The sequence below is a fragment of the Talpa occidentalis genome, unplaced genomic scaffold, assembly GCF_014898055.3.
Source record: "Talpa occidentalis isolate TD23 unplaced genomic scaffold, MPIMG_talOcc4v2.1 talOcc4.12, whole genome shotgun sequence".
NCBI lineage: Eukaryota > Metazoa > Chordata > Mammalia > Eulipotyphla > Talpidae > Talpa > Talpa occidentalis.
The window spans coordinates 8,839,695-8,862,831 of NW_023601212.1; the positions used below are offsets into that span (position 1 = coordinate 8,839,695).

General features: G+C 53.9%; 1 protein-coding gene and 1 non-coding gene across 3 annotated transcripts in view; one reads left to right on the forward strand and one right to left on the reverse strand.

The window, feature by feature from the left end:
• DPP9 (dipeptidyl peptidase 9) overlaps nucleotides 1–20,922 on the reverse strand; it is a 35,210-nt gene extending 14,288 nt beyond the window's left edge. For both annotated transcript variants that reach the window (XM_037505128.2, XM_037505129.2), the window contains exons 1-12: nucleotides 20,886–20,922; nucleotides 18,753–18,835; nucleotides 14,746–14,990; nucleotides 10,145–10,257; nucleotides 8,960–9,133; nucleotides 8,707–8,875; nucleotides 8,021–8,134; nucleotides 4,953–5,081; nucleotides 3,795–3,856; nucleotides 1,823–1,923; nucleotides 725–902; nucleotides 312–474 (exon numbers count right to left, since the gene is read on the reverse strand). In XM_037505128.2, coding sequence (XP_037361025.1) covers nucleotides 312–474; nucleotides 725–902; nucleotides 1,823–1,923; nucleotides 3,795–3,856; nucleotides 4,953–5,081; nucleotides 8,021–8,134; nucleotides 8,707–8,875; nucleotides 8,960–9,133; nucleotides 10,145–10,257; nucleotides 14,746–14,990; nucleotides 18,753–18,808 — 1,504 coding nt within the window. In that variant the 5' untranslated portion in view covers nucleotides 18,809–18,835; nucleotides 20,886–20,922. The remainder of the gene's footprint in view (nucleotides 1–311; nucleotides 475–724; nucleotides 903–1,822; nucleotides 1,924–3,794; nucleotides 3,857–4,952; nucleotides 5,082–8,020; nucleotides 8,135–8,706; nucleotides 8,876–8,959; nucleotides 9,134–10,144; nucleotides 10,258–14,745; nucleotides 14,991–18,752; nucleotides 18,836–20,885) is intronic.
• Nucleotides 20,923–22,208: 1,286 nt separating this feature from the next.
• TRNAG-UCC (transfer RNA glycine (anticodon UCC)) lies at nucleotides 22,209–22,280 on the forward strand. Its single transcript has one exon. It is a non-coding gene; the product is annotated as a tRNA-Gly (tRNA).
• Nucleotides 22,281–23,137: the final 857 nt, after the last annotated feature.

Here is a 23,137-nt window from a genome sequence, read left to right on the forward strand (position 1 = left end):
TGCCAATAAAACCTATTTACAAAAACATGCAGTGGGTCAGATGTGATCTTTGGGCAGTGTCTCTGGTGTGCAAAGGGCTTGGCTAGTAATAGCTGCGCAATAAATACTGTTGACTGCATGAAGGAAAAGCTGGCTATTATGAGCCCCACAGGCCATGGCTTAGCTGCAGGAAAGGCTGGTCTCTTACTCATCGGCCCCCTCCCTCCTGAGGCGTGCTCCATCATGGCCATGGGCGGGATCAGTAAACAAATGGTGCACAGAACCTCAGATGGTGGAGCACTGAGCACTGGCATTACTCAGGCTTTGCTCACCTTCCCCAGGGCTGAAGGGCTCAGTCCAATCATAGCCACTGGGTTTCAGAATGGCAGTGACCTTGTATAAGTGGCAGAAGCCAGTCTTGCATTCGTTGGCACGGATGAAGCAGAGCTCGTCCTCTCCCTCTGATTGGGGGAAGGGATAGAAGATGTCATGAACCTGTCCAGGCAGAAGAGAGGAGACATGTCAGAAGGTGGGGCCGTGCCGTGTGGAGGAAGGCGAGGCTGCGAGAGCTCTGCCAGCTGTCTGAGGTGGGCTAAGCCATGGACTCTCTCTCCCAGCCAGAGGCCCTCCTGCCTGAACCTGTGTCCTGGCTTGGGCAGACGCAACCTGACACTAGCCCTGGCCCAACTGGGCGTGACCCTGATACCCAGTGGGGCACACACACCCGGCACCTCCCTGCCCTTACGTTGATCCACACGTCAGTGACCTCTTCATACACCACATATGGCTGGACATTCCTGGGGACAGCTCTGGCGAAGGCGACTCGCTGCTCCTCGTTCTTGGTGGTGGGGATGAACAGGGCTGGCGGGAGGAGGACAAGCTGCAGTTGCTGCTGGGGCCGGTCCAGGAACATGGCCCAGGCGCTGAGGATGAGAGAGAAGCTGGGGTCCTTGGGGACTGTCAGAGGAAGCTGCCAACCTCACCAACACACAACCAAGTGAAACCCAGGGAACTTGACCAAGGTTTCCCGGTTGGCACAGTGCTGGTGAGGGAAGACGGGAGGGCTGACAAACCCTGCTATCACATTGTGCTGCAATCACCCCATGTCATTGTCTCAGACAGTTAGCAAACGTCACAATTTCTGCCAAGTTCTTAGCCCACACGTACTGTCCTACATCTCATATTCTGTTCTAAATGGACATCTTTTTAACTTAATTGTATTTTAAATGGAGACCTGCCGGTAGAGTCACACATTAATGGTGCATTCTGGGCAACGCGCTGCCAGGCGATGCTGTGCTGTGAACATCGTGGAGCACAAACACATGCCCCAGGTACTGTATGCATGTAGCCTACGTGAAGTATGGCTTTTTGGGCACCACTTTGGTCTATGTGGTCTGTTGATGACCAGAGCACCATTACGTGCACGTGAGAAGAGACATCTCAACAGAGACAGGATGACTAAGACCAAACCTAAGAGGAACACGGCGGGGATGCGGGGCCCCTGCCAAAGGCGCTGGGCCTCAGCGTTGAGTCGCCTCTGCTGGGAAGGAGGCCCCACGATGCCGAGCAGGCCGGCAAGGGCGTGTGGTCCACACAGCTTCTTTCACAATAACCACTCAGCTCTGCCACCATGTGGGAAGGTTGCCCACGTGCTCCCTACATGAAGGCAGACAGCTGTGGAAATGGGGATTTTAAGCATTTTCCTGTGTGAGGAAATATCATTATTCTTTGGAGTTCCCCAATGATTTAAAGATACAGAAGCCACTCCTGGCTCATGGGCCCACCCAGGGCCCCTGGGCCCTGAATGTGAGTCTCCTGGAGTGCATGGGACAGAGATACTCACTACTTGCCGTCCCGCGTCCAGCCAGCCCTGGCGATGTATTCCACCTTAGGGAAGAGCGTGCTGAAGGGCTGCACCAGCTCCTTTTCCTGAGTCAAGATGATCTGAAGGGAAAGCGCGTTTGGGTCACACTCTGCCCTAACCACTCACTGCCCAGGATGGGGCAGTCTCCTCCCCACTCCGTATATCAGAGTCCTAGCCCCCAGTGCTTCAGAATGGGCCTCATTTGCCAACAGGGTAGCTACCAATGTCAACAGCTCAAACAAGGCCATATTGAAGACAGGTGAGACTGACTCAATAGGCTCGGTGTCCTTATGAAGGGGAGATGTGGGCACAGGCACCACACAGGAGGAGAGCATCTTCTGACGAGACTGAGGGCCACCATTTATAAGCCAAGGGCAGAGGCTGGAACCGACCCTTCCCTCTTAAAAGCAATCAGCCAACACCTTGATTTCGGACTCCAGCTCCCAAAATGAGACCATACACTTCTATTGGTCCGACCCCCAGTGTGCAGTACTTTGTTAGCATAGCCCTTTGGCTGGAAACTGAGGGTTCTACTCTGGGCTGTCACGTAGAGCCAGGTGGCCTTGGGCAGTACACAGCCTCTGGACACCGCACCCTCCGCGAACAAAGCGGGCCTGGCACAGCATCTGCCCAGGAGGACTGAAGGGAGAAAGGCAGCAGACCCCAGCACGTTTACCCATGTGTGCTGTCACCTCCACCTCAGGACTCAGCTAGTATGTGGGGTCAGGCTCCATTTACAACAGCTGGCAGGTGGCTCTATGTGTGGGGTTCAGCAAAGTCACTTAGGGAGAATCCATGTAAAGACCAGGATGTTCCAGCTGATTAGGGGCTAGTCATGCCAAAGACAAAACCAATACCCATAATGAAACATAGAGGTGTCCAGTAGGCCCTCAAACACCACCACTTCATTCCACATTGTTCTGTTACAACGTGGATGAGAAAAACCACCTTGGCCAAAGGTGAGCAAAGTGATGTTAACTGAGGACCTGCTTTTGTCATACGTCATTTCACTAAAAGCCTGGTTTTTGAGAACCAGCATGACGGGAGGGCATGCTGTGCAACCACGTGGTGCTGAACAACATTACAGCCAATGGCAGGCCACACGCACGACAGCGGCCCCAAAGACTAGGCATGCAGTGGCTGCACCATTTTGGTGCCATTATACGCAATGCCATTCGCACAACGGCACACATGCCTGAGGACAAATTCCGCAGAATGAATACTCATCATAAAGGGACACAAGACCACGTGATCTCACCCTGTTTGAAACAGCACACTAGAAGTCACGTTGGCAAATATATATAAGGGCTTCCCTGATTGGTCTGAGATTTCTGACCTGTAACTTGGGGGTGAGGGATGCTTCCCTTTGATACCTGGCACCCCTACATTCAGCTTCCTTCTCAGTCACATGGCTCTTTGCCCTCTTGCCTCTGGGGTCCCAAACAACTCCTGGGTCATAAGGAACACCCGTGACCTCAAAGTTGAGAGAGAGAAATATCCAAAAAACTAATGGGCCCAGGTAAGTGATATGTGAGGATCTGCCGAACTCCTGGGGTGGCGGGAGCAAACCAATCTGAGATTGGGGCCCTCCAGACATGCCCACAGAGCTCTATTTATGAAGCTGGGTCGGAGGTCTGGATCTGCAGGTCACCCCCTTCCTGGGGAAAGAGACCCCTGCTCAGTCTCGCTCACTCACATCACCATTCCGTGCCTCCTGACCATGCGGGGTGGCGGGGCTTGGCTCACCCTTCAATTCAGAGTGGGGTTCAGAGCGGTGGCAGGGGAGCAGGGGCTCCAGGGGGTGCCTTGCCAGGTGTAGCTGGCCAGGGGAAGCACCTGTCCCCGAGAAGCGGGTGAGGGGCCTGCTGATGTCACCACTTCTCCCCAACATAGTCCTCAACCCTCCTCTCCTTGCAGGAAGCTCCTGCTGGGACACGCCAGGCCCTCTTACCTTGCCCTCACTGTCGGTCTGAAATTCAGCCAGTTTCAAGGCGATCTTGGGATTCTTGCTGCCTGCAAAAACAACAGTGGGTTGAGTCTGGCAAGTGTTGCCTCTCTGGCCCCGGCATGAAGGGCTTCAGGCGGGGCTTCTGACTTCCAGCCTGGATCTGGTTCCTGGCAGTGACCTGAGGAATCATCTTTCCCATTTAAGAACACAGGCTCTGTGCTGGTGGGGAATCCCTGGGGGACATAAACAACTGGACGATGCCTCTCTGCCTCTGGAGGCTTGAAAGCTGGTTGGGAAGACGGTCACATCCAAAATGAAGTCATCAGTGACGCTGAAGGTGGCAGACAGCTAAGCAAGGCCTACCAGAGGCAGGTGGCTTATTGGCTGGGACCAAACTCCAGAGGGGGGATTTCATTCAGGCTCCAGTTATTTCTACAACAAATCTCTGGCCCTTACAGCTCTAGCTTCCTGGGAGAGTAACATCTTGAGCTCGGTTTTCTCCTCTGTCCACTGTGGAGGGTGGAAAATGACTTTCCCAGTTTGCACTAGGAAAGCCCTGGCTAGCACAGTACCTGGTCAGCGCTCACTACAGATTCATGCTAACGATTCTTCTGTGTGTTTCCACGGAGGCCACAAACAGGAGGCCTGAGGCCGAAGCTGGCCTACATGTGTACTTTGTGGCTCATTAAGTATTTTTAGTACAGCAAGTGCTAGAATAATGTTTTGTTCAATGTTGCTGCAAAGTAATGTCAATGAGAAAAAAAGAAAGCCCAGCCAACCTTGAACAAAATGATGTTATTTGAGGATTTAGGTTCACTTGTGAATTATTGCACTTAAAGTTTCCAAGAACCTGTCAATGACAAGTGAGGACCACTGTAACTCAAGTGACATTTAAGAGCACGGAGATTTCTCGGATGAGTCTGAATTTCTGGTTTCTCTTGAAAAATCTTTCATGTCTGTTTTCTCGCTCAGTGGAGAATCCAACATGCCCAAGGACAGGGTCCCCTTGCTGCCCCCCTGGCTCCTACTGCCTGGGCTCTGGGCGAGGGCAGGTCACCACTGGTGGGCACTGGCCCTGCTGCTAGTCCCGAGTCTCTGACTCCATCCCTGGCAGGGTACTGTCGGTCCATTCTGGGTGAACCCCAGCCCTACTGCACTCACCTGTCCTGGGGTATCGGTAGGAGTCTGTCTTCCTTTCTTCTAGTGCGGGAGAGGGAACGTGAATTATCTCTACCTCAGACTCGTCGACCTCCTCATATAGGATTCGCAGTGTCTTGTAGCCTTCTGAACCTGGAGGGTGGGGAGGGGGTGGGCAGGGCTGCTGAGGGGGCTGGGGTCTCCTCTTGCATGCACCAGGACACCATTCTATGGCTGAGCCCAGACAAGAGCCCAACTCAGCAGTTTACTAGACATTAAGCAGCTCAGGCCTCAATTGGCTTATGTGTTCAGCGGGAACCAGAGTTGAGCTACTTCCAGCACAAAGAGGATGAGAGGCAGCCATGTTGTGGGTGCCACGGGCTAGGCTGTGTCTCTGCCGAATTCCTACGTTGGAGTCTAAACCTGGAACCTCAGACGTGAGTACAGTTGGAAACTGGGTTTTTTAAAGAGGTGACTGAGTTAAAATAGTATCATTAGGGTAGATGTTAATCTAGAATGACCAGTGTCTCTATTGCTTCTTCTTTATAAGAAGCAATCGGAACAGACACATCCAGAAATGCCACGTGAGGCCAGGGAGAAGGTGACTATCTGCACACCAAGGAGAGACCTCAAGAGGAACAGGCTTTGCCACACTTCATCTTGGACTTCTAGCCTCCAGCACTAAGACAGAAGAAATGTTTGTTGCTCAACTCTCCCAGTCTGTGGAACTTTGTAACAGCAGCCCACGCAAACTGAGGGGCAAGGCCCAGAGAGGATTGCGGATTGGTCCTGCTGCGTCACTGGGTGGAGCAGCTCATGGAGAAGTCTGTGCTGACAGTGCCGTTTCTGTGGGAAGGCGCCTCCAGCCCTCTCCTTCCTCACCTGCAGCTCCCACATCCTCCCTTAAGACTGACTTGGGGCCAACCAAGCCTGAGGACCGGCTCTGCCCTTGCTGCCGGGGGGCTGAGGGGCTGGCTGGGCCACGTGGCTTGGGAGTACAAACCAAGGCTCTGACTCAGTGCCTGGGACTTCTGCATCTGTTTGCTGGGCACACAGGATTCCGGGCCCTTCAAGTTTGTCCCACAGGACGCATCTTCTCAGATGGCCACGGTCTGAGAAAAGCCCTGTTCCTCCATGCAAGATGGTATCCGGGCAGCCCGGGAACTCAGCACAAGAAAATGGGGCCCAAGAGGGACAAGCGTCTCCTGGACCCCAGCACTTCAAGAGGGCTATGTCAGAGACGTTTTGAGCTTCCGTAGAGTATTAGGGTTAGAACCTTTGAGGTCGTCTTGGCCAGTGGATCTCAACTGAGAGCCATTGGTGGCCTCCCGGAAGACATCTGTGGTTGTCCTATTTGGACAAGACATCAAGTGAGAGGAGACCAGGATCCTGTTCAACATTCTTCCAAGCCCAGGTTGGCTCTCAGCACTGAGTGACGGGCCCCAGTGTCCACAGTGCTCCAGACGAGAAGCCCCGTTCTCAGCCAGTTTACAGGCCAGGATGGGGGGACACTTGTTGCAGATTCAGAGGGAGCTGGCTGCATGACCTCAGGACCCTAGTTCCTAATCTGGGGCCCTTTCCCCAGGCACAGATCACGAGAGCACACACGGCATTGGGGTGCCTTAAAGACCCAGGTGGAAGGAATGGTTATAGGTTCTCCCCAGTCACGTGCTGAACCTTTCTAGGTCTCTGCAGTACCAGCAGCCCTGGATGCCTCACTGGTGCTTGCAACTCATCTTTCCCTAAGAATTAACTAGAATGCATGGTGCCAATTTCTCCCCTTTGCAGGATTCTAATGCCTAGCTTCTATTTATGGAAGGCTAGGTTGGTTTTCCATTTACAGCAGGACCATCACCTTTGCTTTTATAGTCATCTGAGGAAAAGGCGAGCTGACACAAAGGCAGCAGGGTATAGCACACGAGAGCATGTGGCTGCGATGGTGGACAGTGAGAGTTGACACCTGGAAGCTTGGCGTCCACTGCCATGTGCCCCCCAAAACACACAGAGGCACTGAAGCCGTGGAGAAACTAATTAGCAGCAGAGGTCTGAGTCAAAACTGGGCCCCCAGAACAGGGGAAATTTTGGCTGGGGTGCGTGTAAACAATGAGACCTCAAGCCCACTCCTGCTGGTGCCATCAGTCTAGTGTATCCCAGGGAACAACCTCCCATGCTTAGAGGACTTGGCTTGAGTGGTGTGGGGGGGGGGGTAAGACGCCCCCACCTTATACACGCAGAAAAACACACAAACAGGCCTGCTGCCTGGCCTCTCTCACACACTGCTGGCAAGTCCCTGAGTTAAGATGCATGAGGTTTGCAACCATTCTCAGAGCAGTGCAGTTCTGGCTATGGCAGGATATTTGGTCCTCTGCCCTGTGGTCACTCTCTGTGGGGGACATTCTGGGCACTGTGGGGTATGGAACAGCATCCTTGGCTCCCACCCTCTTGATGCCAGGAGCTCGGACAACCACAGAATTGCCCTGGGTTGGGAACCATTGATATGCTCCCAGGTCACTGGGACATTTGTGCAAAGATGTTCACAAAGCCAAACCAAAAGCAAAAACTGGGCCAAAAACCCAGAGTCTCTCAGCATAGAACTAGTTAAATAAACTGCAGGACACCCACGGTTCCTGGACAGTACCAGACTTAGTGCTCTCTGTGTGCTGACAACAGTGGGACAGTGGGCCGATGTGTCTCCACCACCACCAAAACTCACATGTTGAAACCAAACTACCAACGTGATGCTGTCAAGAGGCAGGGCCTTCGGGAGGTGATGAGGTCACGAGGTGGCGCCCTCAGGAGAGGGATCGTGCCTTTATAAAGGGATCCCAGAACACGGTTATCAATGAACCAGGAGCTGGGCTCTCACCAGACACTGAATCTGCCAGCGCCTTGACCTTGAACTTCCAGCCTCTAGGACTGTAAGAAGTAAGTCTGCAAGCCACCTAGCCAAATGGAAACTGATCTCAAGAGAAAGGTTGGTGAGATTATGTTGAGTTGAAAAGAGCAAAAGAACAGGAAAGCTGGTGGACTGTGACTCCGCTGACTAGAGAAGTGTGCACAGAAGTGTTTTTAAAAAATGGAAAGGGACCTACCCTCCCAGGAGGCCGTGGGACACCACCAGTAACCAGTAAAGCGATCAAATTCTTCCTGGATGACAAAAGTAGCTACACCTGCAGATTTGGGGTCTTCAAGGACGTTGGATAAACCTGGAGGAGGAGAGTCAGATGAGCGATGAAGAATCTAGTGAGCTTCTTCCATCCATTCAATGCCAGAAGAATCCTCACCCAGCAGTTTCCACTAAAAGTGTTTCTGGACACATCCAGAGTCCACACTGCCCCCAGCTGAGGTCGGGTTTAGAGAAGGGGCTCCTAGACTATGGGGAAGGGTGAGGATCCAGGGCTGGGGCAGAGTTCTGGAGCATTTGAGTAATGGTGAGGGTAAATCCAGGGAGCAGCTGGAGCAGGGTGGGCAGAGTGGCGGAGGGAGGGACCGAATGAGTGGCTATGCAGAGCAAGTGCCCAGCACGGCAGGTGCTGTGGTTGGGCCAAGTCAAGCAGAGAAAACCACACACAAGGAGAAGGGTCCCTTGGCTGGACTTCCTGCAAGGCCAGCAGAGGGCTGCACAGGAGGGGGACAGTTGAGTGCAGGGCCTGAAAGGTGCCTGGGGGTGGCAGTGGTAGTGGTGAGGGGCATCTTTCTAGAAGCTGGATTGGCAGTAATAACAGTCCTCCCTGGCCTGACCAAGTGAGGCAGTTTCCCACCCTCCACTGGTTTTCACCTCTGTGGCAGAAGGTCAGCCGCCGCTCCTCGCCTGTCTCAATGTTGGCTACCCACAGGTCACTGTTGTTGACGAAGGAGAAGAAGGCAGGGTCGGCAGGGCAGATCTTGGGGTCCATCCGGGGCCCAGAGCACTGGGTCTTGATTTCTAGTGGTTTCATGGGGGATACCTGGGGACAGAGTGGTCTGTCTTGGTGGGGGTCCAGGATGCCACCCACCTGCCTGCCCAACCCCAGCCAGTGCCCAGGGCTCACCATGAAGCCATTTTTGCCACCGTCACGACAATGGAAGAGGCTGTTGCTGGCCTGGAAGAGGAAGAGGCCACTCTCGCTGTGGAAGTCATAGGAGGTAATGCCAAAGACACCCAGGCGTTTCCGCTCTCGCAGGAGCTCCTCCTCCCGGGAGTAGACCCCATGGTGTGGTGTGGCCTGGGAACACATGGGACCGGACACCAGCATTAGCCACCAGAGGCCCTAGCACCCAGGCTAGAGAGCCTCTGGTTTGGCATTCCCGGGAAGAATATGACAAGCTTTGTTCCACACCAGAAAGAACTTTCTGATGAGCAAAATGGGCAGCAGAGACCCCCACAGGGTGGTCAGAGGGAGCCTGAACATGGAGGTCGTGAGGGTGTCCAGTGGGCCTGGATAGAAGGCATGGCTGTTGGGGTTTCTGGGGCTCAGCAGAGCTTTCTTGCCTCTCAGCCCGTCTCTGGGCTAGCCTGTTTCTGCTCCCCCTTGGAACCTCTCCAAAGCACAGAGGGACACTGCTGGGGAGCTCTCCCTGGACCCCAATGCCAATCCTACAGTCACCCCACCCCTGCCCAGCCATTCGTAACCTCTTCTTGCTACATATTTGTACTTTCTGCACAGGTGGTGGGTGGGGCAAGTTCAGGGCCATCAGGTCACCCAAATGCCCAGCCCTGGGGGTGTTTGGGCAGATAAATTATTGTGGACACCATACAGCTGTGCCAAGGAGAATTCAGGAGATGGTTTGGAGATGTGGAAGAATATTAACACAGAGAAACACATTCTGGAAAAGCACAACCCAAAGCAAAATGACCACTGTGGTGCAAAGAAAGCTACAGACCAAAGGCACAGGCCACAGTGACAGCTACTGTACTGGCACAGGGAGAAGCAGAGTATGCCAGCCCCACCCCCGCCTTGTGTCACTTTTACAATCAAGAATAAACAAAGGTAAATCAAAGTGAAAGGGACTCTATCCCTTACCCACCATACCCTGGAAGATGGCCAACTTTCAGTGACGAGGTTAATCATTTAAAAGGAAGAGACGCTTCTGATAAGCATTCTTAAAGGACTTTGGAAGCCCTGGCATGGGGCGTGAGCAGGAACTGGGGGACTTGGAACCTCCTCCCTGCAGGGGCTACACTGACGGCAAAATGGTGCATGCGCTTGTGCCCACTCCCTCCCCGGACAGCTCACCTGGAAGTGATCCAGCATCTGCTTCCAAGACAGGAGCAGCAGAGCCTCTTTCCGGACCTTTTTGGGAATCTCAGAGTACAGGAGGGAGTTCTCTCGGCTGCCATAAGGCATCCCTTGGGGGAAGAGGAGAAAACCAGAGTGGGTGCCCTTGTCCAGGATGGGAGGCCTTCGGGGGGGCTCAGGCCTCAGGCTCTCCTTGGCAGGCCTGGCTGCTGGCGGTCCTCCCTGGGGATGCCTGGACCCCAGGTTGCAGCATGTCTGCAGCAGTGAAAGGGTCTTCTGCCTGGTATGTCTGTGCTTGGCCTAAACGACAGAAGAACTAGCACGAGAAACAAAAAGGGGCAGTGGGTGATCCCTGACTCCCGATGGGTGAGGCTCTGGTCTCCTCTCTGAATAGCAATTACAAAGGCCAGGAGCCAATCTGGGGTAGCGTAAGGGCAAAGGCAGCGAGGACTTGGGAACTGAACCTACTGTAGGCGTTTCTCCCCACAGGAACTGCTGACACCAGGGCTGGGTCGCTCTCTGTAGGGGACTGTTTTGGGCACTGTTGGATGCAGAGCAGCATCCCTGGCCCCTTGACTCCCTGTCATGACAACCAGAGATGTCCCCAGTATCCCCCAAGGGCAGACTTGAGCTCAGGTGAACCCACTGATCTAATCTCACCTTACCTGTAAAGTGTTAGCTGCCTGGTGAGGATTCTGTGTGGAGTAAGGGAGTAAAAGCATAAAGGAACAGCTGAAATACTGGAAAATAAAATAATGGTGTATCTTCCAACTGGCAGGACCCAGTAATGGCTAACACTACTGTTGTGATTAGTAAAGTTAACAGCAGACGCAGACTCTCTCTGATAAGCCTTGTTTCTCTACTCTGCTGAAGGTGGGGGACCAGAGCAGCGCACCCCAAAGGTGGACCCTCAAGCAGCAGAAGAACGGCCCGTGGCAGCCCCTGTGCCTGCACTGACCATGGGTCACAGACAGCGAGGCCCCTGTGGTCCACTCTCAACGTGGGTTTCTCCACAGGAAGCCCCTTTCAAGGGCTGGGGGAAGGGAATAGAAAGTGACCGAAATGGGGATGGGACTTTTTCCTGGGTGATGGAGTGGTCTGGAATTAAATCATGGTGATGACTACACTATGACTAAACTACGACTATCAAAAGCACTAAGATGTCCACATTTAAAAGTGACTTTCGTGGGATGTGGTGTCACAGGGCAGTGTGGAGGGCGGGGAGGGAGCAGGTGACCATTCTCAAGTGAGCAGTCAGGTGTTCTGGACAGCTGGGAGAGCGAACTTTCCAAATAGGAAGTCAAGGCCACCTCCCCCTACCACTAGATTATTAAGTGTGACCCCATTCGGCCTCTCTCAGCATTCCCTGGGAGAGGCATCTGTGACAGTGTCAGTCAGCCTTTGAGGCAGGGGTCTGAGGCAGCCCCTGACAGTTGCTGATTTCTGCCGTTACTGCCCCGCCTGCCATATCGACTAGCTGAGTGCCATCTCTGGGGACAGTGCACCCACTCCAACAGCCACCAGCATGGCCCAGGCCTGTGCAAGCAACACTTTCTTCACCATGGGCTGTGACTCCATGTCTGGACACAAGACACTGGGACCCAAGAGGTCTCACTTTCTCTTGATAAGGGATTCCCAGAGCTGTCCTCCCCTGGCCATGATAAGATGCCAGTTTGTAGGAGCCAAGTCACTTGGAGCAGGAACGCAGACAGAATGGGCATCCCATAGTGCAGCTTGAGCCCTGAAGCTGAAGCCACACCTTTCTCTGCTGTCTTGTCCTCATCAGGCTTCATCACCCTCCATCTGAAAGAATGTTCTCTAAGGAACCCATGATTGGCTCCACGTGCCCCAAATAAGAAGCCAGTGCCAGCAGGAGAGGCAGCGTCCCCGGGGAGGCAGAGGGGAAAGATGGTCCCAGCAGGATGGGCATGGGCCCTGAGGTTATGTTCAACCCACTAATGTCTGACAAGGGGCTGGGCTGGTGCAAAGACATTATTATAAACACTTGGGAGTTCAAGGGGGGCCTGCCCCAGGAACTCAGATGTAAAGTGAGGTCCATGGTACCCGAGGGTGTTAAGTGATAAAGGCTGTATCAGCTCAAGTGTGATAACATCAATGGCATGACTTTTGGGTTGTTGTAGAAATGTCTTGGAGTCTCTGCTGGGTCCACAGCCCTTGTGTGGTGGAGCTGCCCCAACTCACAGGGGTGGGCTCTCAGGGTCTCCGTGGACTTCAGGGACACACCAGCTAAGTCCCAGACATGTGCAAAGGTCACAGCTGAGTAGACACCAAACCTGCATTGAGCCCATCAGATTCCCCCTCTGGGAAATCTGGAGAAAGCCATTCCATTTTTGATGGCAGCGGGAACATGTGACCCCAGGGCCCTGGCAGCAAAAGGCAGATGGACAGTAAGGCAGACACAGGAAGGAGAACACACATGGGCAGATGCCAGGCTTTGCTGCTTCAGGTTCTCAGGGCCGTGTCATGAAGCCCAGGGATGGGATTGTGGGGGGAACAGGGGTAAGGAATTCTGCCCTGTATCCCTGGGATAACCACGTACTTATTATGAAGTGCCTTGGTGGCTCAAACTAGCTTGGAGGTTTCTGCCCTCCAGACTGTGGGTAGCTGAAGTGTCCCCATTCTAATCCCCAGAACCTATGACTACATTACAGTATGTGGCAAGAAGGACTTTACAAATGGAATTAAGTTAAGGATCCTGAGATTGGAGGTTAGCCTGGATTATGCAGGTGGGCCCACAATGTAATCTTGACTGTAGCAGCCAGGCAGAGAAGATTTCACATTGACAAGAGGCAGCAATGTGACTACAAAGGCAAAGATCAGTGATGTGGCCGCAGCAACCAGAGCTGCACGTGGCAGGGACAGATTCTTCCCTTCAACCCAGAGAAACTGATATCAAACTTCTGGCCTCCAGAACCATGAGAGAAAAAATTTCTGTTGTTTTAAGCTACTGAGTCCAGAGTGATTTGCTCAGTAGCTCCAAGAAACTCGGTCACCTGAGACTGGAGGTTAGCCTGAATTATGCAGGTGGGCCCACAATGTAATCTTGACTGTAGCCAAGAAAGACTGCATTGGGAGAAAGGGACCGGGGTGGGGGACATGGAACCAAAAAGACAAAGAAGGGCAAAATCCCACCAGTCTGGAAGGCCACCATGGGCCATAACTCTTGGCTACTTTCAGTCTAACAGCAAACTCTCCCTTAGCTAAAAGAAACTTTACAGGACAGTGCGAATTTCTTCTAGACTAGAGTGGGCAAACTCTTCTCTGCAAAGGGCCAGAGAGCAGATATTTTTTGCTTTGAGGGCTATATGATCTGTTGCAACTATACTCAAAGCAGCCACAATCAGTATATAAACAAAGGATGGTGGCTGAACGTCAATACAACCCAATTTCCAAAAACAGGTGGCTGGTGCCTGCCAACCTCTGCTCTAGAGCATGCCACTTCTGACCGTACTTGCCAATCACCATCTGGTTTCCACATGGGGAGGGACAGCCATCTGGCGTCCTACTCGTTCACTGTCATGGTCAGCCACTGGCTGAGGATGACCTTCACCCACTGATTCCGTCACCCCTTCCAATGTGATCGAAGGCCTGACCAGGGACTATCCCAAGCCCTGTGGACACAGAATGACATGGCACAGAATGCCGAGGGTGTTGAAGCTGAAAACCTGGCTCAGGTCAACAGTAATGTGTCACGTTCAAAGGAACACACTTGACACTGTTCCTTCTCAGCCTGTAGAACCTTTAGGCAAAGTAGGATGACATTCAATTGCTCAACAATTGACTGTCCACTGACTGGGTGCCGGGCCCTGGTGTGGCCCAGCTGCTGAGGCAACAGATGTGCACAGGGTTTAATTCATGCCCTGAGGCTCTCTTACGTCCAGAAGGGAACACCTGCTCGTAAACTGCTGCAGATAATGCAGACTGTGCAGCTCCCAGAGGAGGAAGTGACAGCAATTAACATGGTTATCCAGGGAGCTAGGGCAGGGACAGCAAACATGTGACAAAGCCACCCTCTGTGGCTAGCCCATGATGGGGACGTGGTTACGCAGTCATGGAGGATGTGGTTGTGTAATCACAAGGCACCCTTCCTAGAGCCTCAGGATCCTTAACACATCACTTCAAGGTGAGTGCCACCTGGAATTACCTGTAACTCCCACTTGCTTACAAGCCCTGGCCCAACCCAGGGAGTGGGAAGTATCTCAGAGTTGGACTAGCTGATTAGTATCAGAAAGAATCTCAGGACTTGTACCCACAGACTGGGCTGGACCACGGTGCCACTGGAACACTGTCCTCTGCCCCGCTGACCTGCACACCTGACCCCCTCGGGGGTGGTTACCCCAGCCCTACGTGGTAAGCAGACATCACCATGGGTTGCATGGCCTCAATGGTCAGCTTGCCTGGGGCCAGGCCATCTGTCTGGACCTTCTAACTAATGGGTCTAACTGACCTCTGGAGACAAGAGAACTCAACACCTGGCCTGAAACACTACCCTGGGCCAAGGGCAGTGAGGGAGGCCTAAGAGGGCCTGGAGGGTCTAAGAACATCAGGAGGGTCTGCTGGGGGCCTGGTGGGCTCACCTAGGTAGTAGAGGCGGTGGGAATGGGGGCCCGACTCGTCAGTCTTCTGCACAAACTGGAAGTCGTGTGGAGCCTTGTTGACAATGAGGCCTGAGTTCTTGCGGCTGCCGTGGATGATGCCCCGGAGGCCGTCCCAGGAGTGCTTCTGGACCTGGAAGCGGGAGGCCGGGTCCTCCATCTCTACTGCGTCACCCCGGTTGGCCCCAGTGGCCATCCTCTCCGCCCCGTCAGAGTTCAGTGAGAAGCTATGAGGAGGAGGGTACAGGACAAGACGAGGGCGAGAAGTGAGAAGGCAGGTGGCACCCGAGCTCCGCTCACAAGCTGCCCCCCTGGAGACATTCCAAGCCCTCCCATGTAAACGTCCCGCAAATATTTTTCAAGTCCTTCTATTTCTCTCCAGTACCACGTACACATCAGAAGGCCAAGCCACTGTCATCTCTCCGCTAAATTATCACAAGCATCTCTCATTTGGACTCCCCACCTTTATTTTAGTCTAACTCCATTGCTTAAACCCTTTCCTGGGTTTTCCATAGCCCCTGAGTCAACACCAGTCCTCATCATGACCTTCAAGATGCCCATCTGTGGAGCCCTGCTGGGCTCTCGAACACTCCTTGCTGGGCAGCACTATGCCCTGGCTGAACTGATCTTCTCTCAGCCCTTCAAACAGGCCTGCCTCCCTCCACCCCAGGGCCTCTGCACATGCTGTCCTTTCTGCCTGGAACACGTTTTACCTCCCTTTGCCTGACTAACTTTTAATCAGATTTTAGTTTAAATATAGTCAGGTGTAGTTTAATGACAGAGGCATGTTCTGAGAAATGTTCTGTCAAGTGTTTCTGTAACTGTAAGAACTTCAGAGTGTAATGACACAAACTTCGATGGTACAGCCACTCTACCCCGAGTTGACATGGTACAGCCTCCTGGGACCCTCATTATGTATGTGGATTGGCATGGATGAAAATGCCCTTATGCGGCAATGGCTGTCCTGTTGGGTCCTCAGAAGCCTTCTCCAACCATCCACATTGAAGTTGGACTCACTGCTAACCCTTCACAGGGCACTGGTGCTCCCTACCCTCAGAGCAATTGCCAAGACGGTACCATCTATCGCCCCCTCACCTAATCTGTTCACAACTGTGTCCCCAGAACCTTGGGTCGCCTGATGCACACAGCGGGTGTTCCAGACAGTGAGAGATGTGACTGTGTCACTGAGCCCACGGGACACGCTTGTGCATGTGCAAAGAGCCACGCTTAATGGACCAATCACCAAACCTGCTTGCCATCCAGCAGGGGAAATTGGGGCCTCACTGGCAGCGCTTGGAGAAGCATGGGGACCATGGCAACTCCAGGGGGAGGAAAAACGAGCACTTCCTCCCAGGCCATACCACTCTCCCCTTCTGCTTGGGGAGCAGCTGTTGCCTTCACTGGCTCCCCACCCGCCCCACTCCCACCCTCCCTGCTGAACACACTTCTTGACTGGATTAGACTAGCCAGGCAAATATTTGTTCTAAGGAAATCTAAACATAGCCATGGTGACCTGGTTCTAGAGGCACCAGGGTCCTCTAGTGACACCAGAGGGAGGCGAGTGGTAGTGAGTCGGTGGGCAGGTTCCAAATGGCTGGAGGTTTTTTCCTCACTGTCTGGAAGTCTGGAAGTAGAGGGAGAAATTACTCCCTACAGACCAGGATGACTTGGGGTCAAGGGCTTCTGAGAAGTAAAGGACTGGGCTGGTGCTTCCTCCACTTGGGTGCCTTCTGAGTTCCAGAAGGCTTTGTCCTTTGCTTATAGAGATCCCCCAGAGCAACCAATGCAAGAGAAAGGACCCTTGCCTGCTTGAAGAGGCCAGCAGAGAAAGAGACATGAACCAGTATGCCCCCCCACCCCAGACCATGGAGGCACAGCTGACTGAGCTCCTCCTGATGGCTCAGAAGACACGGACTACAGGCCACAGTGCTGTCAGGGCCCTCAGATCAAAAATACCAAACCCAGAGTGGAGAGGAGCTTGCCGAGGATCACACACAGGCCTCCAGGCCAGCTGCAGGGCTGTAGTTTACCTCAAGGGAGACAGGAGCCAGGGCCAGAACTGGCTGAATGCTCTAAAACCCACAGGGCCCCAAGTGCTGTTGGCAGGGAGCCCAGATACCATGCAGGGGGAACTCCTCTACCTGACAGGGCCCCCCAAAACTCTGCTGTAGCAATTTAAGCCTTGGCCATGGCAATAAAGTGGATTAAGACCTCCAAAGGAACCCTACAAGCTAAAAGCCTGGCGTAAGAACTCATAAATCACGTCTTACTTTCAAAGTGAAAAAAAATGAGAAAAGTCATCTTGCCTCCGATTACCGCAGAGTGCCCAAGGAGCAAAAACCCGATCCACGAGATGAGAAAAGAAATGAAACATTGGAAGAAACTTCTAGGAATCTTCTAGATGTGGCCAGGCTGCTTCAGCTCCCAGACAGGCTAAGGCTGAGCTCTCCACCCTGGCCCCGCTTCACTGCTCTCTTCCCCAGAGGCAAAGCAAGACACAAGAGGGTCTAGGAGGAGGGACAGGTGGACGGAGAGCAGCCAGTCTGAAGCGAGTCCGAGCTCGCTCTCCCTGTCCAGCGCCAGCCTCTGCTGGGCCTGAGTCAAGAGTTTACACAGCTGAGGAAATGAAAACGGATTCCTAGCCACTTAGGCCAGATCCACCTACACTTCCCTCCGCCAATCACTGGGAAGCCTCACAGCTTCACAGCAGTGACGCCAGCAGCAAGGAGCTGTGCTCTCTGGGTCTGGGCACTGTTAAGGCTCGGTGGGAGGTCCATGATCTCTGTCTGGGTTCGTGCTCCCTGAGCCAGGACCACCAGACCCCAGCGGCACCTGCTGGTGAACCAAGCAGGACCTGTGATAAGGAGGCAGCTGGAAAGCAAAAAGGAACTGTGCATTCTCAGCACAGGCTGTAGGCCGGGGGCACTTAGTGGCCACAGCGATCAGGCAGGAAAGCAGATGGGCAATGGACAGACCAGGCAAGGGAGATAAGGTGTAGGGGTCTTACCATGCTCTGAAAGGAGGAAACACGATCGAGTGCCCCTCAGATGGGGTTCCTGGGAAACAGCAGGCCATCCTCTGCCCCAGGAGGGCTGCCCCCAGCACTGAGAAGACCTCTGGTTTTATAGGCAGCTGTGCCCACCCAGGGCCTTACAAACGAGTGAGAAGCTCAGATCACCATCACTAAAATTGGCCCTCTGATGCATTTACCCACCTGTTTTCAGAACTTAAGTCTGAGAAATAAAACACTATGCTTGCTATCACCTGCCTTCCAGAACCTTCTTCAATTTCCTTCCTGCCTCCCCAATTGCTTGAGCTTACTTAAAGCAAATGAGTCTGAGAGTATGAAGAAAACTGACCTCAAGACAGGTCAGTCAAGGAGCTCCTGCAGCCTCTTCATCTCGTGCCAGGCCCCAGAATGGAATTTGCCAAGTGTTCAGGCCATGCATGGATAATTAGGTTTAATTCTCACTGTAACCTTAGGGAATGAGTTCTGGGGTCATTACCATTGTGGAACTGAAAAGTGGGCTCAGAGTCAAATGACCCGCCCAATGTCAGCGGGAAAGGAAGACGAGGCGTGGCTAAATTTGTGCGACCCCAACCCACCCTAACCACCAGGCCAGCAGTCCCTACTTGGGGCTGATTCTGCCCCCAGGGGACACTGCGTGATGTCCAGGGACATCCGAGAGAGGTTTCTGGAATTGAGTGGGTAGAGGCTGGGGATGCTACTCTACACCCTACGGTGCCCAGGATAGCCCACCGCAGAGCGTGGCCCCAAATGTCAAAAATGCTGAGGCTGAGAAACCCTGCACAAGCCCGTACTGCCTTTCCCACAAAGCAGCCAGAACTGCACTTCGGGGACACGCAGGGAAATGAGGGTAGGGGAGCGAGGGGCAACAAAGGGGCCTTCCCAGACCTAAGACATTATTGGAAATTTGGGCCCTCTGTATCATCCCCACCAATCCGAGCTCCCCAGATTGTGCCCCTACCTTCTCCAACTTCCTGTGCCGCTGCTGTCCAGGCGTAGCTTCTTAACCTTCCGCATTAACCACTCGGCTGACCTCAGGAGAGCCTGAGAGGGAGAGACCACGGGGCTGCAACTCTTGGCATCCTGGGAGGATAATTCTTGCCCCCCTCCCCCAAGCCTTTGGGGAACAGCTAATGCCAAGGGCATTCTGAGGAGGCCAGTAGCTCAGACACTGCTCTGAAATTCAAGAGGCCAACTGACATTTGCCAGAAACCAGCATCTTTCCCCCCAGCTTTCCCCCGGGTAAGCTGTCCCTGAGAAAAAGGGAGTTTCAAATGACTCCAGGGATGCCACCTGCAGGCCCTTGCCAGAAGCTGAAAAATCACCAGTTCCACACTCAGCTGCTCCCTGACCTCCCCTTCTCTGCTCTCCCTAGCTGTGATCTCCAGGCACACTGGTCTCATCTGTCCTTAACACACCCGCTTCTTCCCACCTCAGGGTCTTTCTGCTTGCCCGTGCCCTTGCTGGTGACACCCTTTTCCTACTTTTGGTTTGACCTGTTCCCCTTTATCCTTTGGGTACAGAGGTTGCTCCTGGCACCCAATGCAAAGCTGCTGCCTTGTGACCCATCACAACACCTGGTCTTTCTATCCAGCACTCACTGTAGGGCAGCGGTTGTCAGTGGAGGGATTCTACCCCACAGGAACACCAGGTGAAGTCTGCAGACACCTGTTGTCACAGTTGGGGAGACTCCTGGCATTGTGCGGTTGGGGACAAGGGATGCTGCTTAACCTCCCCCCTCCAGGGCCAATAGGTAGGTGCCTGGATACTTAAAAAAGATACCCCCTACAGAGAACGATCTGGCCCCAAATGTCAGCAGTGCCCAGGGGGAGAAATTGCATTCATTATTTGGAGAAAAGATTGAGCTAGATCTTTAGGCTCACAGTAGACACCAGAATGAATTCCCAGTGGGTTAGACAGCATAAACTAGGGTGACCCCTCCCCAGCATCTATGAGTCATCCTCAACAAGTATGTACATTTAAACAGCACAGCATCCAGGACCTCAAGAGATCAGATGATGTTGGAACAGTCTTGTGGGGGAGGGAGGTAGGGGGAGTTCTCAATGAATCCCCTAACTTGAGGTCTCAACCAGGTATAATTTGCCTCCCCAGGGGATATTTTGAGTCATCACCAATAGAAGGCATTGTTTGGTGGCGATACAACCCCACGATACACACACGGCTCCCCCACTACAAAGAGTGATGCAGCTCTAAGTATCATGAGTGTTGAGGCTGAGACCCCCTGCTAAATGAGTGTGTATCTGCACTAGATTTCAGCTTCAACGAGGCAGGCCCATATCTGTCCTGTTCCCACTGCATTTGCTGAACCCACAGCAGTGCTTGGCAAACAGGAAGCACTCAATGAACATTTTAGGTTGGATGACTGAGTCCCCGTCCTCACGTGAATGCTGCTGTCTCAAGTTTGGCCATAACCACCTTCTCAATAAGCCAGGTCCTATGATGCTTAAAAGGAAAGCAGTGCCTGGTTATAGGACAGAGATCACAATGGGAGAGATGAAGCAAAATGTCACCATAAAGAAGTGGTGGCTGCATTGTTAGTCCAGAGATGTATGGGTTCAAATCCCAGCTCTGCCACTTCTGGGCTGTGTGACCTTGAGGGAGCCACTTAATGTGCCCAACTAAACCATAATGCCTCAACGTTCCTGGCTATAAAATGGAACTGCAGAACCTATGCCCAGGGTTACTGTGGGGATTACATGAAATTCACAAGGAAATTTCCTGGCACAGAGGAAACTCCATGACAGCCAGAACAAGTTAGTTAAAACCCCACCAAGGGGGACCTAAGTCCTTCTCAGAGGCAGAACCCACACCACTCACTGAACACGGTCCCCTTTTTCTCCCTTAGTCCATCAGGGGGCAACTGAAGGGAAGGGAAAGCATCCAGCATGGACACAGAAAGCTGTAGTCACTGGCCTGGGTTGGAGCCAACTGTCCCTGAGGGCAGTGACCCCAAGACTTAGAAAACCACTTGCTGACAATGTCCATATGCTACAGGAGGCAAATGAATCACACCAGCCCCAACTCAGCCTTCCTGACCACCAACCTCCCCCCTCTAGCCCCCTCCACAACTGACCTTCTATAGGGTCCGGAAAGCCTCCATTCCAGCTGCAGGCACCAGACACTTTAACGCTGTGGATTAATAGAAGGACAGGCTTACCACTTAGTCTCCTTCCACCGGGGAGTTCCAACTGTCTGTTTCCTCTACTTGGCTGGAGTTTAGAAGAACAGTCATGCAGCACTGTCTGCATGCCCTGACCACATCTTGGAGAAAAATCTACCCACGGGGCCCAATTCCCCCAGGACCCATCCAGGGACTGGAGATTGGAGACTACAGCGTACACTTCCTGGGCTTTAGTCCCAGCTCCTCGAAAGCAAGTTTGTTCTTGCAAGTGCCTTCCTCAAGGTGGGGTGGGGAGGTGGAGGGGAAAGGAGAGGGAAAGGAAGGCACGGCCACGTCCTAGGGTTCAGCTGCAGAGTGGACGTGCAGCGTCGAGGCTGGTGGAAGTCTGCGCGAGAAGGCGCAGGGCTGGACAGGTCCAAGGGCGGGGGCGCGGGGCGGGCTGAGAAGGGCTGGGTCCTGCGGAAGGTGGGTGGGGAGACAAAGCCCAGGCGGGTGAAGGGGTGGGGGCAGGTCACAGGTCAGGAAAGCGACCTCTGCTCTCTCCGCGGGAACAGAGTGCCGGGGCGCGGACACCCGAGCAAGCAGGCAAGGAGGTTCTGGGGTGCGGCCGCCCCCGGAAGGGGCCAGAGTCGGGCGGCGGGGCAGCCACGGGGCGGGCGGGGAGCGGCGGCGCGGCGGCCGGGCCGGGGAGGGGCGGGGGGGAGACGGGGCGGGAGGCCGCGCCGCAGGGCGGGGAAGCCGCCGCGGGGGTGCGGAGAGCGGGGCCGGCCCCCGGCGGCCAGGGCGCGGGGAGGCCGGGCGGAGAGCCCCGGAGGCCGGTCAAAGGCGGGTCGGGGTCGCGGCCGAGGCCGGACAGGGCGCTCGGGCGCTGCTCACCGGGGCTCGAGGCCGGCGCGGGGCGGCAGCCGGGCTGGGCAGGGCGTCCCGGCCTCACGCGCGCGGCTCCATGCCCGGGACTGCGGCCCCGGAAGTGGCGGGCGCGGGGGACAGCGGCGGCGGCGGACACGGGGGACCCGGCGGCTCCGGTCCCTTTGACCCGGAAGTCGAGCGGCCCAGGCGGCGCCGTGGGATTGGCCGCCTCCGGGCCCACACCAAGGCGCCGCGGCCGGGGGGGGGCGCGTCGGCGCGGCCCGCGGGGCCTCGGGAGTCCCAGGTACTGAGTTTTCGGCGCGCGGAGAGACTTTGGGGAGAAGAGCCCCCACGCAACTTGGTATCGCCCGGCCGGCCCAATGGGACTTTTACTAAAGGCATCCCGCGAGCCCACAGAGCGCCGGGGCGTTGGTGGTATAGTGGTTAGCATAGCTGCCTTCCAAGCAGTTGACCCGGGTTCGATTCCCGGCCAACGCAGGCGAAGTGGTGTCTGTTTTTCCCCTCTTGCTTAGTAAAATCATCAAGTAGAATTTGCTCTCAAAAAACTGCAAATCCCATACTGATTCATAAAAAGAGGAGAAAGAAGACGGCGCGGGTGTTCTATTATGTTTAGTTTGTAGTACATTTTTTAAATTCTGCAATATGATAAAGAAAAACGCCTTCCCTCTCCCGCCCGGGATCGAACCAGCGACCTGCCGAATGTGACGAGGCCGTGATAAAAGACACATTTCGGAAATGTGATGCCACATGCTTCTTCGTATTCTTTGTATTCTTATAGATAGAAATTATGTTACAGAGATTGTTACATTGTGGCACCTGAAATAAACAATATTTCATTATGGCCCGCTGAGGTATTTTCCCGTTGCTCCTGTACCACCCATTACTCTGTTTAATGCAGAAGCAGCTACCGTGAGAAAAATATAGGGAAAAATTCAATAAATGCACAACATTCCGCCCCCTTCTTACATTCACCAACACTGGCCATTAAAACAATTCTAGACAAAACCTGCTCACACGTCCATCCTGATGTCAGTTTCTTCAATAGTTCATCTTATAGATGGACTCTCTTTACAATATCACCTTAGGGCCTCCCTGTGGCACAAGGGGTTGAGATGCAGCCTATGAAGCTGTCGGCAGCCTCTGCAGCACGAGTTCCATTCCTGGCCAGAGAGCAACCCACATGGCGCGGCAGACCTTTCCTGTCCGCCCCTCCCATCGCCTCAGCAGTGTACTTCTGTCGATCTGCCTGTTCTGTTTCCTGCTCTGTCTCTGGTGAATCCTCTCCCCTCCTCCCCAACCCCCCCACTGCACCTCTGACCTGTACCCCAGCTCTT